This window comes from Odontomachus brunneus, unplaced genomic scaffold (assembly GCF_010583005.1).
Source record: "Odontomachus brunneus isolate Ranch 3 - 2012 unplaced genomic scaffold, Obru_v1 Obru_scaffold_021, whole genome shotgun sequence".
NCBI lineage: Eukaryota > Metazoa > Arthropoda > Insecta > Hymenoptera > Formicidae > Odontomachus > Odontomachus brunneus.
The window spans coordinates 1,504,615-1,520,723 of record NW_022639471.1 but is presented as its reverse complement, the minus strand read 5'-3'; the positions used below and the strand labels follow the sequence as shown (position 1 = coordinate 1,520,723).

The 16,109-nt window shown below is 35.8% G+C and overlaps 2 protein-coding genes across 10 annotated transcripts in view; one reads left to right on the top strand and one right to left on the bottom strand.

Moving 5' to 3' along the window:
• LOC116842081 (FMRFamide receptor-like) overlaps window positions 1–3,093 on the top strand; it is a 56,892-nt gene extending 53,799 nt beyond the window's left edge. For 3 of the 4 annotated variants that reach the window (XM_032810774.1, XM_032810771.1, XM_032810770.1), the window contains exon 6: window positions 1,189–1,809. In XM_032810774.1, coding sequence (XP_032666665.1) covers window positions 1,189–1,809 — 621 coding nt within the window. Of the gene's footprint in view, window positions 1–1,188 lie in introns of all 4 variants that reach the window. The other variant, XM_032810772.1, reaches the window with a different exon arrangement.
• A 6,452-nt stretch (window positions 3,094–9,545) lies between these two features.
• Window positions 9,546–16,109, bottom strand: part of LOC116842060 — a 14,089-nt gene continuing 7,525 nt past the window's right edge. For 3 of the 6 annotated variants that reach the window (XM_032810718.1, XM_032810721.1, XM_032810720.1), the window contains exons 7-10: window positions 11,127–13,359; window positions 10,859–11,051; window positions 10,519–10,696; window positions 9,546–10,364 (exon numbers count right to left, since the gene is read on the bottom strand). In XM_032810718.1, the coding sequence (XP_032666609.1) occupies window positions 10,320–10,364; window positions 10,519–10,696; window positions 10,859–11,051; window positions 11,127–13,359 (2,649 nt within the window). In that variant the 3' untranslated portion in view covers window positions 9,546–10,319. Of the gene's footprint in view, window positions 10,385–10,518; window positions 10,697–10,858; window positions 11,052–11,126; window positions 13,360–16,109 lie in introns of all 6 variants that reach the window. The other 3 variants (XR_004377670.1, XR_004377669.1, XM_032810719.1) reach the window with 3 other exon arrangements.

The window sequence follows — 16,109 nt, the reverse complement described above, 5'->3', positions numbered from 1 at the left end:
GTCTTTTCCGTGCGAACTATAAACTGTGTAGAATGTAAATTACGTTAAAATGCGCATAAAACGTAACAATATTAAATTATAAGACAGTTACTATATGTGCTTTCGATATTCATTATACATATAATATAACGTATATTATACATATCGTATAACGTTTAAAAAAAATGACAAATTGCGTGAAATTTTTATTTTATTACACGACAGATTTCTGTGAAGGTAAAAATATTACCACAGAATTCTGTGCACTCTTTCTCTCTCTCTCAAGTTATACGTTTTTTAGACATCCATAAATTACTTATTATCCAGAATTACTTATTATAGATGACATCTCATATATGTAGTTTACGTGTTGCGACATGTGAACGTAGAGTATCATAATTTACACGTAAACGACCAACACTGGTTTATATTGTATCTTTCGGAAAACAGTTCGCAGTAGTTGGGACAGAATTTACAAGCAAAAGCTCGAAACAAATGGTTCAATTAACATCGTCCAAGAGGAAGATGTCTTGCCGCGTTAATTTTTTCCCGCTATATTTAACCTGAAACGGTTTTTTCCACTTTGCGCACGTGGAGCACGTGGAAATGCGTGTAACATGAGCTTGACGCGAAAAAATTCTTAATTACATTCTCGCAAATCTTGAATACGCTTAGGAGAGAATGTAAGCCGCAATTGCAAGTTTCGTGCAAGCGATATTTTACATTACAGCACCGGCATCGAGAAAATAAATAGAATTGGATTTACTCGAACTTGCGTGCACTCATTAAACTCATGTTCTTTTTTAAGTAATTTTCCGGACAATTAAACCTTTATGGAGCTTTCCTTCTCTCTTTGCAGTGCAATATTTTACATTACGTCGCGTTAGTGACATAACATAATTGGCAAAACGAGCAAGTGTAGAAATTACTAAACAAACCGCGGCGCGTATTCTTTTCGAGAAGTTTCTCGAAAAGACTTTAAAAACGTTAAAAACGTTAAAAATTTATAAATTGATCAAGCTAATATATAATTATATCATTTTTTTTACTTCCCTTGCAAACAAGTAAAATCGCGAAAAGTTATAACTTGATCAAACTGACCAAATTTGCTAAAACATATAATTATGTCACTTCTATATCTTCCCCTGCAGAAAAAATCGCGAAAAATTAAAAAAATGTATTCGTTACCGTTTTTCTATCGGTTCCCAGGTCAGGAAAGCGAACAAGGATTTGCAGCAGCTGTCGCGTCATCAACGTCGCGAGATCGGCCTGGCGACGATGCTGCTGTGCGTGGTAGTGGTCTTTTTGATCTGCAATATCCTGCCATTGGCCTCGAATATCCACGAGACGTTCATAAAAGATCCGCCGCGATTGATGGTGCAGATCGGCAATCTCCTAGTGACTATCAACAGCAGCATTAACTTCATCATCTACGTGATCTTCGGCCGCAAATTTAAGAGGACGTTCCTCAAGCTCTTTTGCTCGTCGCGACTGTACGGGCCCAACCGAGACAGTCCGGAGTTCCAGACGTACGACGAGTCCATCGTCACTAACACGACCAACATCGAGCTGAGGAGCTCGGTCAGGCAAATTGGCCATCTTAATCGCAGTAACACCATCAACCGCAACAATAACCTGGTCCATGGCAACATCCACGTTTCCAACGGCAGCACCAGGCAGAGCGTCAAACTCTCCAGGCCGCTAAGTTCAGGGCCCTGCGTCTATTATCCGATGAAAAGCCCGGCGAGGAGTCACAGTCAGATGTCTAGGACATCAAGCGGTCAGAACGGCTGGAACAGCAAGAAGGAGAATGACGACTCCACGCTGTAGCGAGGATGACCGTTCGACTCGTTTATCTAACTAGAAGTCAGTTGAATATCCCGATCAGATGTTTTTTATTTATTTTCTTTGGATCGCTTCACGAAGGTGATAAAGGAAGGAGGAGGATAATCCTACGCAACTGTTCCACCTATTCATTTTTCTGGATGTCAGCCGAGTATCCGATGTTCCCATCAGTATGCGAAGACAGTCGAAGATTCGCGAAATGACAAGAACAGCGATCTTACATTGTATTCTAGGATATGGATAGCACTGCTAGTCGATATAGATGAAATTGTATTGTTCTCGCGTTCTTGATTCTACGTTTCTTTATCAGTGATCCATCCAGAAATATGCAAACTGAAGCGTATTATAAGCACAACGACGACGTGAAGTACGCGTAGACGTTGTTCGATGTTTCTTCTTGGGTACATCGTCTGCTCGGATCGAGCGTCGCAGATGAGAGATGGACCATTCCACGCCACACAGTGGACGACTGAGATGTGTGGACGCTTCTTATCTTCGTTACTCAAGCAAGAGTCCTGCCAAGAATCTTAATATGAAGGACAGATCTGCAGGATTGAACAAGTGGGATACGAAGGACAGCGCTGTATCTCCCTGTTCGATATTGACTTTCTCCGTATGTATCCTTCATCCTAAAGAGTCTTCTTATAGCAACTTCAATGAAATGTCCGCCAGTCGGAACGGATGGAAGGACAAGGAGGGCGATTTCGCACTGCGGTGGACAGCGTATATTATTGTTCCCCCGGGAGAAACTCGGACCAATCCACCCTCTCGTCCTCGGACGCTGTAATCCCACGGGATAGCGCGACTTCGATATAAGAAAAAGGGTCGTTAAGGATAACAGCTCCTGTAGGTTCCGCACTGCGGAAGACTTTCTTCTTAACGGAAGAGAAACTGCGATCTCCTGCAGCGATGATCTTCTGAGCGAAAGTTTCCCGTTTGCCTCGGGATGATCCAGTTTTGGACGTTGATGAGACCATCGCTTGATGTCGCGTCTCGGACTCGTATTCTATAGGGTCGCGTTTGATCGTTAGAATTACGATAATCATTAAGTGTCGATAGATTTAAGCAATAGAAAACTTCCTTTCGCGATAAAAGACTGGTATTAACGGAATAAACTGTCGCGTCTCGAAAGCTCTTTTCGTTGACTAAAACTCTCTGTCACTCGCAGTCATTATCCCTCTCTCGCATTCTCGCGAAGCATTATCTTAAGATAATAACGCGATTATCTTAAGATTTTAACGCGTGTTAAAATAAAAAAAAAAAAAAAAATATATATATATATATATATATATATATATATATATATATATATATATATATATATTGTAAGCGCGTAAGATGCAGGCTAATAAAGAGCTTTCACGATCAGAAGCTCCATTTCGCAAGGAAAGTATTGCACAAAGGAGAAGTTCAGAGGGAATCCGCTAACTCGGAACGGCGGAGATGTTTCGCGAACTTCCGTAGGAAGATTGAGTCGGTCACGTATTTAGTTTTCCCGAGGAAATAAATCGGATTTCATCGAAGTTAAAAATAAAGAGCCAACGGAAGGCGCGACATTCCCTCGGGAGGGCTTCTGTCTCGGCTGTAAAAGACGGAAGTCCTTTCCTACATTGTCGGGCTCTCGCTCCGTGCAACTCGCGCGCCGATCAGCTCGGAGCAATATTCGTTAAACAACAAAAGAGCGTCTTGTCGTGACTATTCGAATAATAAACCTTTGGAAGATGTAAAGGACGTAAGGCTGTAATCTCTTATACTTAAGAAAAGAAATTCGTCGAAAATCTTTTGAACATAATTTGAAGCTCGGCCGAATATTCAACTTAGCTGAGATATTTTTCTAAATTTCCGTTCGTAGACTCGAAGAGATCGACACTGTATATATTTCCTCTCGTCTAGTGTAAATTTGAAAAGGAAAATATAAACCGCACAACACGCGGAATGTATGGATGCACAGAAAAAACGTCGGAGGAACGTAGACACTACTATTCGATGTGCTCTCGAAATATTATAAATGTAAAGTGTACTGAATTTCACAGATAGCATGCAATATCCGCACCGAACAAATAACGTTCTCACTATACGCCGAGCGACCGAATATATTAAAAAAATGTATATGTATATTAAAAAAGAGGAAATTCTTTAAAAGCTAGACGTTAATATCCAAGGGTTGTAAATATACTTTCATCTCCCTATTATCGATACTCCCTATTATCGTTGGAAATTATGTCGACTTTTAAATACATCTCTTTCCTCCTGCTGCGACACAATTATTTATTCATAGCTTGTATAACGCTCTACTTCTATAAGGAAATACCGCGATAACGCGGTAACTAGAATCAAAGCTCCGGCTCGACGTTTCTATCGTAATTCAAAGTAATTGTAAGATACACGGAGATTTATACGATTTCCTCGATATAGAGATATTCTTGTTAATGGAGGAAGCGAAGGAGAAATCAAATTTACAGAGGGAAACAAAACGCTCTCGTAGCTATACGACAAGAGATTCACCATTCTAGTCATGGAATTTCTATCGATTCAATAAATATACTCATATATTTAATATGCAATGACGATCTGTATATAATGTAATTCTACCATCTTGCAAACACGCTATCTATCATATCTTATTGCTGTGTATGCGTGTGTGGGTGCGTGTGTGTCTCGATATTCTTGTAAATATAATTTAGGAATCATCAATTAAGGCTTCTGCGCACTCGCATCCCCCACCTTTTTTTAGTGACGTCAGAAGCGAAAAAATCAATTATCATTACACGATAATCAACAGCAAATTATCTAAATGTATTTCGCGAGAATTTGAGCATGTGTTTCCTCGCTTCTGACGTCATTAAGAGGAGACGGACGATGCGAGTACTTAGGAGGCTTAATATTAATCAATGGCTGGAAAAAAAAGCATTAACTCGACTATTCTCGGCTATTTTTACATACTGCTAAAAATAGATAAAGCAAAAGAAATCAGTAAAAATTTACTCTGTAATATTCTTTAATCGTTGAAACGAGAGAGAAAATTACTTATTAGATATCTTTTAACACTTCTTTTTTAGATCTGTTTAGTAACCAAAGAATAAAGACGTCATCTGTAAATGTGAGATAAATTATTTACAAGCCTGAGATAGTTTCTTAACGTTACAGAATGATATTTATAGAATTAGGATTTTATTCCAGCCAGCATCTCTATTCCATCGCTGTCAAGGCATATCGTACAAATCCGTTCCATGTAAACTAGTAAATCTAATTTAATTTAATATAGCTAGAGAAATGTTACACCTCCCATGTAAATGTATCTCTCCTCCACTCAAATGTGCTTTAAATAAACTTTATTGTACATAAAATAAATTTTAGTGATTAATGTGAGCACACAAACACTGCTACGCAAATAACTTAACTTCCTTGTAATGAGAAATAACTATTGTTCTTATATGTACTCAATATTTAGCATATTGAGCCATGAGAGAGTAGTCTCAACATGATGAAATCTTATAAAATCTTACAACAGAAAATCAATTCCATATTTGAAAGACTGTCAATTTACCATACTTTTTTAAATCTTTAAATAAAATACAATAGTAAATAGCAGCACAGAATATAATATATGATTATCAACATACACACATATATATATCATATAAATGTTAAATAAATAAAAGTAATAAAAACATTTTAGAATAATATATATTCTATTCAATCATCAGCATGGTTAGAAGGTCCTTCTCAGTGACCTTTTCTTTCCTTTGACTATAAGTCATCAGCTGCAGTACACGCAGTAAATTTTTCATCGCTGGATATTCGTAGTGACATACTTATGCAATAGATACTACCATCGTTTACATGCTAATAAGAATATATAGTAAGAATTACCAGACATGACGAGTTAATTACAGAAATTTTGTCTAGCTATTTATTTGAAAAATCAGCATCATATCGCACTACACATCATTATGTAACATGAGAATCTTCTCATTACGCCTTTTGTTTTTTCGGTTTCAGGTAAAAGTATAGAGCAATTAGTGTGGTAGTGCCAAGCGTAGCCATCGCTACCTGCAGAATTAAGAAATTGATAAAATATACATGAGATAGATAAAAAAAATTTTAAAGTCGTATTCAAACATTGTCGTCTGCGACAATTTTGAGGTTATAATACCACTCACATTTGCTCGACCAGTAATAGTGACACTGTTGAAGTGCTTCGCTAAGCCTGTCAGCTTTGGCCCTTCTTCAGCCATGTTTCTTTATGGTGGTTAATCTGACCGTTTGTTCAAAATTCACAAAAGAATTGCGAAATTGAGATGACACTTTAATCGTTCCTATCGTACCTTATTGATGAACCAAAAAGACTCACCACTGAGAGCGGTCACCAGTTTGATTTCAATGGCCAAAGCTAGGCACATTTTCGAAACGCCATCTAACAAAGTACTCCTTTACTACGTTCGTTAGGCATATTTTCGCGATGGTAACGATAAAATGCGCCTGGTTCATGTCCGTTGTACTTCCGTACAATGATAGTAAGTTAGAAAAGACGTCCAATCGCTCTATTCCTGTTTCCCCACTGATGAGCGGATCGCACGACGTAGGCTAAGGTGACCAGACGTCCTGATTTTTCACCTTTTGTCCCGAATTTCTTTGAGTGCTATTCGGGACACCGATTTGTCATCATTTTCAATGATTGTCAAATAATTTTCGGATCTTTTTACCTCCTTCCCCCGCCTTCCGCTTCACACATTTATAAAGTGTCCCGAATTCAGGGCTGGGAAATCTGGTCACCTTACATATACCGCGAAGAGAAACGAGAAGATTACTTACAAATGACGTCTTCACGATACGCCCCGGCGATCGCACATCGCTATTCTCGATACTTCCGATACTTATTTTTGACGGGTTAAAGACGCGTAAAATGCGGAGCGATGTCGATCGATGTGTCCACGGCGGTTGTTCGATGCAAAAAGATCGAGAATCAAGATGTCGCACGATTATTGAATCGCACTGAAAATATACGCCAATATATGAACGGCGCCGCGGTTGAAAAGAACGCGCTTTATGAGATACTTCTCTCTCCGTAGCCCTTTTCCTAACAAACTGATGCAACCGCCCGAATATTCCACATCTCTCTCGCTCTCTCTCTTTCTCTCTGATTGTCATCGCATTTCTAATTCCTGTCAATAAATCCGACGATCGCCCGATTCTATTGCTACTTGAGCGAGTCGATGTTATTAGCAAATATAAGGGACGTCGGCGCGACACGTCGCGACAAGCACCGGCCGCATATACCTCGAGGAGAAACGAGAAGATTACTTACAAATGACGTCTTCACGATACGCTCTGGCGATCGTACATCGCTATTCTCGACACTCCCGAGACTTATTAACGCGCGAGACTCACTTTCGACGGATAAAAGACGCGAGAAACGTGGAGCGATGTGAATCGATGTGTGCCTATGGCTGTGCTTGGCGCGAAAAGATCGAGCATTTCGCGCGATTCATTACCAACGCCTAGATTGAGTGACAACCTCATAGTGCGAAACGAACGCGATTAGTCTAGAATAGTAACTCGAGCAAGTAGTCAAGGCGTACAGATCGCGTCGTTGTAGATGCGCGACCTCGTTCGCATCATTGGCGCGTTCACATTTATGCACTTTTGGCACTTTCGGCGCGCTAATGAACTTTTGGTGTACGTGATTGACAGCGCGCGCGTCTGCGATTTTTCATGCCGAGCAACTGCCATGGACACAACGCTCCGTATTCCATACATCTTTCGCTTGTGTCCTGTGAGTCTCTTGCGGAAATAAATATTGGAGTGCCGAAAACGACGTACGGTCGTCAGGACATATCGTAAGTACATTATTACGAAGTAATCTCCTCCCTTCTCGACACATAGCTAAGATGACCAGACGTCCCGATTTTTCACACTTTGTTCCGAATTTTTTCGAGTATTCAGGACATTGATTTGTCATCATTTTCAATGATTGTCAAATAATTTTCGGACCTTTTTTCGCGTAAACTTTGAATAGATCTTTTTTTTCTATCGTCGCTATTTTCAGTTTTCGAATTTTCATTCGCGTTCGCGATTATTAATTTGATAGATTTTCAAATTTTGCCGAATCGAAATCGCGAAAGCGTCGCGAGCGAACTTCGCAGAAATATTGCGGGGAAAGGTTTTCGCGAATTTCAAGTTTGTTGAGAAGACAGACGTCTCATGCGATAACGATAACATTTTCTCGCGTAAATTCGGAATAAATCAGCCGAATTTTCGTCTGGTCCCTGAACAACCGAAAATTCGGTTACACCAACAGAATTGTTTTTTCCGTGTAAACGTAAATCGCATTGGGTCCGACAGGAAGTAAAGTAAAAATTGGAATTTGCAATTCGCCGAAATTACGTAAGAATGATCCAACCAAAGAGTTTAGCTCTGAGATTTTCGCAATAATTCAACGAGTCAAGCATTTCCATTTCTTTAAGAATACTGACTAGCTCAATCCTTAGAAAAATGTGCAAAAAGACGCGACTGGTAAAAAATAAAAAAACTGTTTCTTAATTCATTTCAAGCATCTATAAGGCTTGCATTTTTCTTGTTTGGTTTAAAAAGATGTGAATGTATGTGAGTATTCATTGATACAAACTTATAATTGTTTGAATTGGATCATTCTTGTATAACAATGGCCAATTGAAATTTCGACTCGCCAGACTTCCTTCTCGTCGGAATGTTTCTTGATGATACATTAAACTGATATATTTCAACATGTCATATTTATATGCTCTGTATATGTTATATATACTTTTTTATGCTCTATATATGTTTTATATATATTTGATTAATATAATTTATAACTTCCCACACAGCAAAGGTGTCCAAAATATATCATAGGGATATCCTAAAAATATATTTAGGATATGTGATATCTTCAAGATATCCTTATGATATATTTAGAACATTCCTACTGTGTGGGTTGTTATGTCATATTATATACGACATAATATCTCTTCAGAGATATTTCCTTATGTATACGCGTTTGTTGTTGACAAGACGACAAATTAAGTTTCGACAAATTAAAGACAACAAATTAAATTATTAAGCCGAGACTCAAACCGAAATGTTTCGATTTTCCACTAAATTATTAAGCTGAGTTTCGGATCCGAGTGTTTTAAGATTTCGCTAAACCATTAAGCCGAGATTCGAACTGATGTGTTTTCAGCCTCCGCTAAATTATTAAGCCGAGATTCGAACCGATGTGTGTTGTGTTTCCGCTAAATTATTAAGCCGAGATTCGAAACGAAGTGTTTTGAGTTTTCGCTAATTTATTAAGCCGAGTTAGTTAAGCGTGGGATAATTTTTTAAAGTTGCTGAAAGAAAGTTTCGTATTTGCAAAAGTGTATTATCGAAAATGACGTAAAGTATGCGTATTTCGCTCTGCATCGTCTCTTAGATGCCAACATGCCTTAATGTCACTCTACTCCTTCAGTAACACGCCCAGAATCTTGAAAATAATTTTCTAATAGCCTAAAGCTGCATTAAATCCATCATTAGCATTATATTCGAATTCTCGCGCATGCGCAGTGGTAAATTGTTGCACAATCTTTACCAACATATTGTCAGTAAAATGGGAAATTCATAGTGATTAAATATCTTTCAACAAGTCAATGGATTTCATTAATATTACATTAATTTGTACTTTATTATTCTTTAAAACAATTTAATACAAAAATTATACACACACACACACACACACACACACACACACACACATACACACACACACACACATATATATATATATTAAATTTATCAAATTAAATTTATCAATAACTGTTAGAAATTTCTCTCCATCATATATGTCTTAATAAAGAATATAATAATAATGAAAATTAAACATATTTTATACTCATAAAACTTATAATCATATGAGTAAATGATTAAATTTAATAAAAAAAAATTTATTACATTTTTATTAATATGTAGTAAATTATATACTAAATTACTAATTAGAAGTAACTTATCTATTAACTTATCTATTAACTTACTAAGTATATTATCACAGTGTGATATGTAATATAATTTTATATTAAGTACTATTTCGGTGTCAATCCTCTTAAATATAAAAATTATTTATATTTATACGTAATGCTACCATATTAGTAAACTGAAATTAGAAGGATAATAAAAATTAAATAATTTTCTTTGGACTTTGACTTTTAAGCTGAAAGACTTCATTACTCATATAAGTATCAAAATTATTGCATTATTATAATCTATAATATGTATAAATAAACCATTGCAAATTCCAAATAGCTTATCTATAAAATAATCATTGCTACTCATCATTAAATCTACAAAAAAAGAAAAAATCTTGTGCTATTCTTACAGATGTCACTATATTAATTTACAGAACAATTACTAAAGATTTTGTTTGTAAGTCGTTCAGTCTTGATAAAATTTATTTTTATTTCGATGTTGTAAACTTAAACTTATATTCTATAACTTATGATGTATTATCCAATGAGACATCTGAGATCCTTGTACATTATGAGTAATTCCTAAAACATGAAATCAATATCTAAAAAAATATTATTTCGCTACTTCAATATTTCACATTTATATAAGACACGTTTGTCTGCTTGATGCAATGTTCATATTAATGAAAAAAAAAAAATTTCTTAATTATATATTATATACATTAAAGATACTTACCCACATATTGAGCAAAATAGGACTTTGTGTGAACATCTTGTTTCCTTTAAAAGCGTTGTCTAACTCTTCGCGCGAGATTAGTTTTAATTTAAGAAGTAATCCTAATGCAGCTTGCAAAGAAACCAAATTAAGAGATGTAATGCGATTATTAGAATCTCTGACAACACTTAAAGGATAACTAAAACCATAAAAATATTTTTTCGTTAGAGAGGATTAATAATAGATGCAAGATCATTATACATACCATATCGTAGCATGTTATAATTATAAAATGTTATTATAATATACTTATATTTATAAGAATATTTAAATAAATAGATAAATACTCTCCAAAACTTACCTGTCAAGTTGTAAAAATTGAGTCGGATATTCAAATCTGTGAACTTCTTTAAACGGAATCGACACATTTGTTGCTTTCAATAATGTCATCAGACAGGATTTGCTGAATTTGGTGAAGGCTCCCACAAATTCGTGCATTAACATCCAACCTCCCTCATTCATGTGAAACAAAATTGTTACTCCGTCAACAGAATCTATTAAAATCAAAGAAGGTGCTATAAATCATTTATTCGAGCAATTAATCGTAAGTTCAGCGGTATTATACATACCGATTTTCTTAAATAAAAAAGATATTTTTAATGACGTGTTGTAGTTGGAAAATCCCTCTTCGTCATTGTTGGGAGACGAGTTCCAGAAGTTTGTGGCTATCATCGCTCTCTCACTGTTGTTACTTGGGGAGGTATGACACGGTTCGACCGTTCTGTAAGAGTCTTCACTCGTGAATTCTTTGTTAGCTTCGTAATTCCCCTCTTCATGCGCCAACAAACTGCTCGGTGAACATATCGTGGTCGAAATGGACCTCTTGCTGTAATTCTGTAAAGGATCATTGTTTTGAATCCTCGCCCTGGTCCATGTTTCTGGCAAATTGCGCTGTGGCAATATGTCCGGTTGATAGTGGTCCTGCGTGTTTGTCACTGGTGATGGATTATAGATCATCCGCATCGTGTAACCCTCGTCGTTCAAGACAGACCTGTCAATTGAGCTGGACGAAGGTGCGACATGATTGACGACATTGTTGACAATATTGCCTTGCAATTGCGTGGCCGATTGCAAAGGCAACTGTTGTTCCTCTGGTTTCTTCTGTAAGTTGTACATTACCGGGCCAGCCTCGTAGATTATTTTTGGCGTATAATTACCATCGCTGTTCACCTTGGCATCCTCATACGTCTTGTATTCCGTCGACACTAAGCCAACATTCGATTCGCTCCTCACATTATTCCCGTAATAATTGTAATCTGCCGCACGAGTGTTCGTGTTTTTATTCACTGTCGGAGTGTAACTCTGCTGATTATCATTGGGCAAATACAATGCAAGATTTGTCATGTCATAGCTGTTGTGTACGTTTCGTTCCACCTGTGCCTCAACGTTCTGATGAGATATGAATGGATTCGTTTCTTTCAGTTTGGTCCGTTCTTCGTTCTTGTAAACGTTTCCGTGTTGCATATTCGCATTAGCAAACTCGTTCGCGCTTTGATGACAGCTAGACGGATTGATGTTGGCGGTATTAGAATGTGAAGCTGTTATCGTATTCAAAACCGATTGGTAAAGCAGCTTATCGATGTACAATTGTGCTAATGTCTGTTTCTCGGCGTCGTTGGAAAGAATTTCCGGTAACGTTGGAAAAGATGCGTTCGTCACGGGTGGATTCGAATTTGCATCCAAGAACGGACTGTTCATCATACCTTTTCTCAAGTCGCTGGACGATGATGGTGTTTTCCCGCTTGAAATATTCTCGAGAGCCGATGTATTTTTGGCAATATTTCCGTGCCTGTTGAACGCCAACGACTCCGAGTCAGAAGAGATAAAAGATGATTGAATACACGGGCCATTCGCGTCGGCTTGATGCGAACTGACGAAAACCTGATTCGTTAACTGCCCGAGATTGTGAGCATGAGTTCGAAGTTGTGAGTTGTGAGGATTATGAACTTGATGTTGTGAACTGTGAGGAAGGTCCTTCGTGTCAGATATGGGGAATGCAGCATGATGGTATTGATTGTGATATTCACCGAACGAATGCGTAGAAGACGAGGCTGTCGATGATGGTGGTGGTCTTAATGAATTCGTGATTTCTTGATTCATGGGACTCTCGCAACTAGGATTGTAATTATACGTTTTTGATGACAAGCCGGCGTCGTTCTCGTTGCTTTGGAATGCATTTGGTATAATGCTCTCTAATTGATTATTCAGTTCCTTCACAAGTAGCCTGAGGGCATTATTGAACTGAAATAGCAACGTGATATAATCGAGGCACGTGTTTTTGGTTTCTGGCGGGAACTTCAGCAGATGGCGGAAAGAATTGGTCAGCTCTATCTGCAGCGTCGTGTTCTCCTGCATGAACTGTGCGAACATCTGTCTCTCAACATCGCTGGAAAGAATGTCCAACGTTAAGTTCGTTACAGACGACTTCATATTTTTATCTAGGAACGGACTGTTCGCTACATCCTCTATCAAGTCGGTGAATAACGATGGTGTCTTCGTGCTCGTGTTACTCCCGACAGACGAGTATCCGTAGCAGCGATTCGTCGGTGTATTAAACCGATCAGTGTGTTCATTGAAAGGCATGAAACCCGGCGGTACTGATCGCGACTGCTGATTATTCTCGCGATACGCGAAGTTCGGTCCGGATGAGACTTTGGGCGATTCATTGAATTCCTCCGTGGTCGTACACTTGTTGTTATAGCTGTTGATGACCGGGTTTTCCTCCGCAAAGCAATACGATGGTAGGCGGTTTAAATTATTTACCACATATTTCGGTAAACTCTCCATGTCGACGCAGTCACCCTGAATGTAGGAAAACAAAAAAAGAAACAATCAAAATATTAGTAAAAGCAATTAAGAGTCCAAATTGTACAGCATTTAATTAATCAATGTTATATAACGGAACATTGCCTGTCAGAATTATTTTTTATTAAACACCAAAAGAATTAAATTGGAAATGGAATTCTTTTAAATAAAAGAAGATTTAACGGACCATAATGATTATTCTCCGATTTTCGAAAAGTTTCTACATATTTGACTTTGTTTGCATTTACTATAACGCGATGTTTCAGGATACTATATAAGAGTATTAAGGTGACAGTTTGTAAACATTCACTTGAGCATACACTGAGATTCAAATACGATGCAGACTGGCTGACAATATTACGACTCTCTTTCCTACTACGTCTACTTAGCCAACTTTTTCGAAAAAACTTTTATTTTAATTCGATTTGTTTTTTTTATGCTACATCAGTTTTAAGGTAGAGTCTAATCTATAATGTGCTTTTTGCTTCCTGTTTCTTGTTTTTTTTTTTAGTTTAAAGCTTGATCTATAATGTGTTATTTGCTTCCTGTTACTTTTTCTTTATCTCTTTCTGACTCAAGCCTTAAACCTTAAACTAAAAAAAGACAGAAAACAAGAAACAGGAAGCAAAGAACACATTGTAGATCAGGCTTAACGCTTAAGGTTAAAAAGAGATAAAAGAACAGAAACAGGAAGCAAATAACATATTATAGATCAAACTTAATGGACGTTGGAGGAAGGCCAAAATTGTTAGTTGTTTTGTCACAACCACCTTGAGATAATTGCGTTACCGAATAGTTATATTGCGTATAAGACTGTTTAACGATTTGTTTTCTTACTCTAATTTTTTAATCCCATTTTTGTTTGCGCTGATGAAAATCCAAACCGATGACTGAATCGTACGTTCCGTTTGTTTTTTATCTTATTTATGATTATATAAAATTGATTAATTAAATTTTGTACGCTACAACAGCAAAAAGATTATTTCTTTTGGGCTTTTATCTTCCTTTACTAATATTTTAATTTTATATCCAAAGAAAAAAAGAGAGAAAGTTGGGATCAAATAAAGTGATATCTCTTCTCGAAAGTATCATCGAGACTAGAATTGTCATGCCTAATGAGGACTTTTAAAATAAGTCAGACTGCGCAAAAGAACCTGGGAAAAATTATCACTTTATGAGATCACGGCGATCCTACGAAAATAATAGTAATAATAATAACAGCATTTTCAGCATTCTAATGTTTCTTTATTATATATGTAATATGTCACAATACCATATATACACGACATGAACATAAAGTTCCAATTTTTCCCGGCGATTAAATTAAAGAAAATACATGAAATATATTTGCATTCTGATAACAAAGAAAGAACTAAATTATAAAAAAAAATTATGGATTTGAGAAATAATAAATTTTAACTGTAATCCTAGCTCAATTGAACTGTAAATCCTAGCTCAATATAGTTATATAACAGTTATATAACAGTTATAAATTATAGTTAAGTAATTATATAATATTTAATAACTATATAATATACAGAGACTTTTTTATATATATTTATTTAATAAATGATTCATTACTTTTTTGAAAACTTTTAGAAATTAAAAGAAAGTACTCGTCAAAATTGCAAAACAGGTAGAAGTATATACTTTGATAATATTGAATAATTTTGGTTTCTAAACACATCTAAACACATCTAAATACATCCTTATTTTTAAGTAAATAAGAATACTATTGTCAATTTACTGTTGATGATGTGTGTGTATATATGTAAGATCAATAAATTTTGTATAGACGTATTTTTCCGAAAATTTAATAATTTTCGAGATATTAACAATATCAGAAATCAAAATAAAAATTTTAATGTTTGCTATCAACATATATATGAATGACATCTCTCATCAGAGACCAGCGCCACATATGTGTGACAGAAAAAATTGTTTTTCATGCCCGTATTATCAAACCAACTGTTTGTACTAAAAAAAATACGACGTGATTTGTGAAGAGAGATGTGCAAAAAATCTGGATAGCAAATATGTTAAACAGATAATAATTATTACAATAAATGTTCAAAGTATCTACCATCCCAAGTAACAAGATGACGTCAAATGATGTTAGAATTGACATTATTAACGTTAGAGATGTCATAAATGCGTTATTAAAACATTAGTTAACGTCATCATGTTGTACTATTTTGATGAATATTTTTTCTCTATATGTAAGTTTTCAAAAAAAACAAACTTTTAGACTCATCTGCATATACATGCTCATCTGTGCTGCATATATTATATATCTAATATATACAGAGCTTTATATATACATACATACAAACGCACACACACACATACACACACACATATATATATATATATGCATACAGCTGTGTAAATTATAGTTATAATCATAAATTTGGAGTATATATGTGAAAAATTATAATGTTATACATATATTTAAAGATTGCTAAATATGTGAAAACTACTTTACAAATGTTAGAAATATTAAAACATGTTATAAACATGTTATACATCTATTCCTCTAATTAAAAAGAAATGTTTAAATTAAAAATTTCTTAAAAAAAAAAAAAATTAAAATTTTAAAGAAGTATGTAACACATACACAAAATGTATGTATATATAACATACACAAATATAAAAATTCGCACTGTTCCCTTTGCGATATATATATATATATATATATATATATATATATATATATATATATATATATATATATATATATATATATA